A 3,578-nucleotide genomic window follows, 5' to 3' on the forward strand; every position below is an offset into this window, starting at 1 on the left:
ATGGGGTTTCACCATGTTGACCAGGATGGTCTCGATCTCTTGACCTCGTGATCCACCCGCCTCGGCCTCCCAAAGTGCTGGGATTACAGGCGTGAGCCACCGCGCCCGGCCAAGCACACTTAATCTTTAGAGAATAAGCCAAATATATAAATAATCAGAATACAATTCAGTGTGAATATAACAAAGCCTTTAGTAATATAAGGATTTCCATTTTACTTAACAAATAAGGAAAATGTCTCCTTGTGACAGCAACATGTAAAATGGGTACACAGGCAGGGAGATGAATCCACTATGACTTGGGTAACAAATGTGGCTGGAAACATTTTGTAGAGGGTCTTGAAGACTCGAACCGATAGTTTTCTAAGCCTAAACGCCACCTCTTTTTCTTTGATTCAACTATTACTAAATATTAGGAGCCCCTCAGAGTTCTGTACAGAGCCACCTTTTCATTCTATTCTCTGTGGTGTCTATTTCCAGTAGTTAACCACATCTATAAACCTAGGAATCCCAATCACATCCCTAGTTGAAACCACTCTACTTTCCTCCCAATCCCTATACACACATCTACTTCCCAACTCACTTATATCAGAGAATGGTGTCTCTGCTCTTTGACCTGCCCAGGCTGGAGTGCAGTGGTGTGACCATAGCTCACTGATGTCTCAACCTCTTGGGCTCAAGTGATATTCCTATCTCAGCCTCCCAAGTAGCTGGGGACCACGGGCTCATGCCACCACACCTGGCTATTTTTTTTTTTTTTTTTGGTAGAGATGGGGTGTTGCTCTGTCTTAAGTTCCCGCCTCCAGTATCCTCCCACCTTGGCCTTCCAAAGTGCTGGGATTACAGGTGTAAGCCACAGTGCCCATCCAGGTACCATTTTTTATTTCACTGATCTTCACCACATACATCCAAAGTCCTGTTAAGTCTACTTCTCCTCCATGTTCCACTGGGAGTACAGACAGCTGTACTCCAGATTATTCTGGTATTGCACAACTCCAGGGTCACTGTCCCAGATTGGTTATAATATGAATATCAGGTCCTAGGGCGGTACGTGCATGCCCTCTATGCCCTTATAGTGATCCTGTAAGACTACCTTTCAATGGATTCCCACTGACTTGCTATAAGGTTCTTAACATGGCCTAGAAAGTCTGCCTGATTTGACCTCAACTTATCTCTCCAGTCATTTTTTTTTTCCCACTCTCTCCCTTAATAGGATTTATGTCAGTTTTCCAACAGTTTCCTTGTACATACTGTACCCTATTCTGACTCTTATTCTTTCAAGTCTCGGGTTCAAATGTCACCTCCTTTACAAAGCCTCTTCTAAAGCCTCTCCCTAGCAACATCTGAAATGGGTACACAAGCCAGGAGATAAGTCCATTAGATGCCACTCATTATTAAAGGGCTGTAAAGTACCTGAACTTAATGTCATCAAAACTCTGAAGCTGAAATTTATTGTCCGATGTTTGACTTCTCATCTAGACTGTGTGAGCTCCCTCTAAAAAGCAAGGGCTCTGGAAATCCCCTGTACTTAAAATAGTGTCTAGCACACAGCAGATGTTTAAAATTATCTGCTGAACAACAGACTGGAGATGCACTTCAGATTTTTCTGGCATTCAAATGTTGCTCGGATTGGAATGGAAACAGGGGTACCAGTTTGGAAGATACTGCTGTTGCCCACATCAAAGTTTACTGCATTTTAAGCATAATCAACATAAAAAGCATTGTGATGGTTAATAGTGTCAACTTGACTGAAGGATACAAGTACCAATCATAGGTGTGTCTGCGAGGGTGTTGCCCAAAGACATTAACATTTGAGTCAGTGGGCTGGGAAAGGCAGACCCACTGTTAATCTGGGTAGGCACCATCTAATCAGCTGCCATCGAGGCTAGAATATATATACAGCAGACAGAAAAAAAAAAAAAAAAAAAAAAATGAAAAGACTAGACTGGCCTAGCCTCCCAGCCTACATCTTTCCCCCATGCTGGATGCTTCCTGCCCTAAAACATCGAACTCCAAGTTCTTCAGTTTTGAGACTGGCTCTCCTTGCTCTTCAGCTTGCAGATGGGCATACTGTGGGACCCTGTGGTCACGTCAGTTAATACTTAATAAATGCCCCTTTATATATGTATCTATCCTACTAGTTGTGTCCCTCTAGAGAACGCTAATAGAACCACTTTTTAGAAAAGGGTTGTCGTGAAGAAATAAATACAAGAGGCCTAAGAAAGTCAACAGTGGGGAGGGCAGGGTGGCTCGCGCCTGTAATCCCAGCACTTTGGAAAACAGAGGCAGGTGGACCTCCTGAGGTCAGGAGTTCGAGACCAGCCTGACCAACATGGCGAAACTCTGTATCTACTAAAAATACAAAAATTAGCCAGGCGTACTTGAGTGTGCCTGTAATCCCAGCTACTCAGGAGGCTGAGATAGGAGAATAGCTTGAAACTGGGAGGCAGAGGTTGCACTGAGCTGAGATCATATCACTGTACTCCAGCCTGGGCAACAGAGCAAGACTCTGTCTCAAAAAAAAAAAAAAAAAAAAGTCAGTCAACATGTGACACCTGTTACCACTGAGGAAATGAGGTGAAATACAAGCTGGGGAGAGCAGTATGCCATTTGCTTAAGATAGCAGAAACTGTGCATGTTGGAAAGCAGACAAAAGAAACCAAGGAAAAAAAAAATCATACAAGACACAGGGCAGAGACGAAAATACTGTTGAAAGTAAAATCCCATGTGGAAGAGTTAGCCTTTACTGAAGGTTTCTCTCTAGCAGGAAAAAAAAAAAAATAATAATAAGATAAAAGAGTTTTCAGTGGACTGGGTGCGGTGGCTCATACCTATAATCCCAGCACTCTGGAAGGCCAAGGCAGGCAGATCACGAGGTCAAGAGATTGAGACTATGCTGGCCAACATGGTGAAACCCTGTCTCTGCTAAAAATACAAAAATTAGCTGGGTATGGTGGCGCGCATGGGGTTTCACCCTCTCTATTTATTAGTCTCAGCTACTTGGGAGGCTGAGGCAAAAGAATCACTTCAACCCGGGAGGCGGAGGATGCAGCGAGCAGAGATTGTGCCATTGCACTGCAGCCTGGCAACAGAGCAAGACTCTTTCTCAAAAAAAAAAAGAGTAAATAACTGGGCGTGGCTGTGTGCACCTGTAGTCCCAGCTACTTAGAAGGCTGAGGCAGGAGAGTAGCTTCAACCCGGGAGGCGAAGGTTGCAGTGAGGCGAGATTGTGCCACTGCACTCCAGCCTTGTACAAATGAGACTCCATCTCAAAAACAAAACAAACAAACAAAAAACAGAGTTTTCAGTGATGTGGAACATTCTCTCAACAGGTAAATTATGTCCAATGGCTTCAAACCTGTTCATACATCCTTAAGGTCATCTGCTTAGTTGCAAGAATACTGAGGCAGTTTGATAAAAGCTGAGAAAGTTTTAAGTATCTACTAGAATAAACTTGTTAGGGGCTAGGCTCAGTGAGTTCATGCCTGTAATCCCAGCACTCATGGAGGCAGAGGCTGGAGGATCGCTTGAACCAGAAGTTTGAGATCTGCCCGGGCAACACAGTGAGACCCCATTCTCCA

The 3,578-nt window shown here is 44.0% G+C and overlaps 1 protein-coding gene across 1 annotated transcript in view; it reads right to left on the bottom strand.

Moving 5' to 3' along the window:
- The window catches only part of UBA2 (ubiquitin like modifier activating enzyme 2), a 41,804-nt gene that overhangs the window by 21,377 nt on the left and 16,849 nt on the right, over positions 1–3,578 (bottom strand). The window contains exons 9-10 of the mRNA XM_037729825.1: positions 2,476–2,480; positions 1,462–1,467 (exon numbers count right to left, since the gene is read on the bottom strand). Of these exons, the coding sequence (XP_037585753.1) occupies positions 1,462–1,467; positions 2,476–2,480 (11 nt within the window). The remainder of the gene's footprint in view (positions 1–1,461; positions 1,468–2,475; positions 2,481–3,578) is intronic.

The sequence above is a fragment of the Cebus imitator genome, unplaced genomic scaffold, assembly GCF_001604975.1.
Source record: "Cebus imitator isolate Cc_AM_T3 unplaced genomic scaffold, Cebus_imitator-1.0 Scaffold318, whole genome shotgun sequence".
NCBI lineage: Eukaryota > Metazoa > Chordata > Mammalia > Primates > Cebidae > Cebus > Cebus imitator.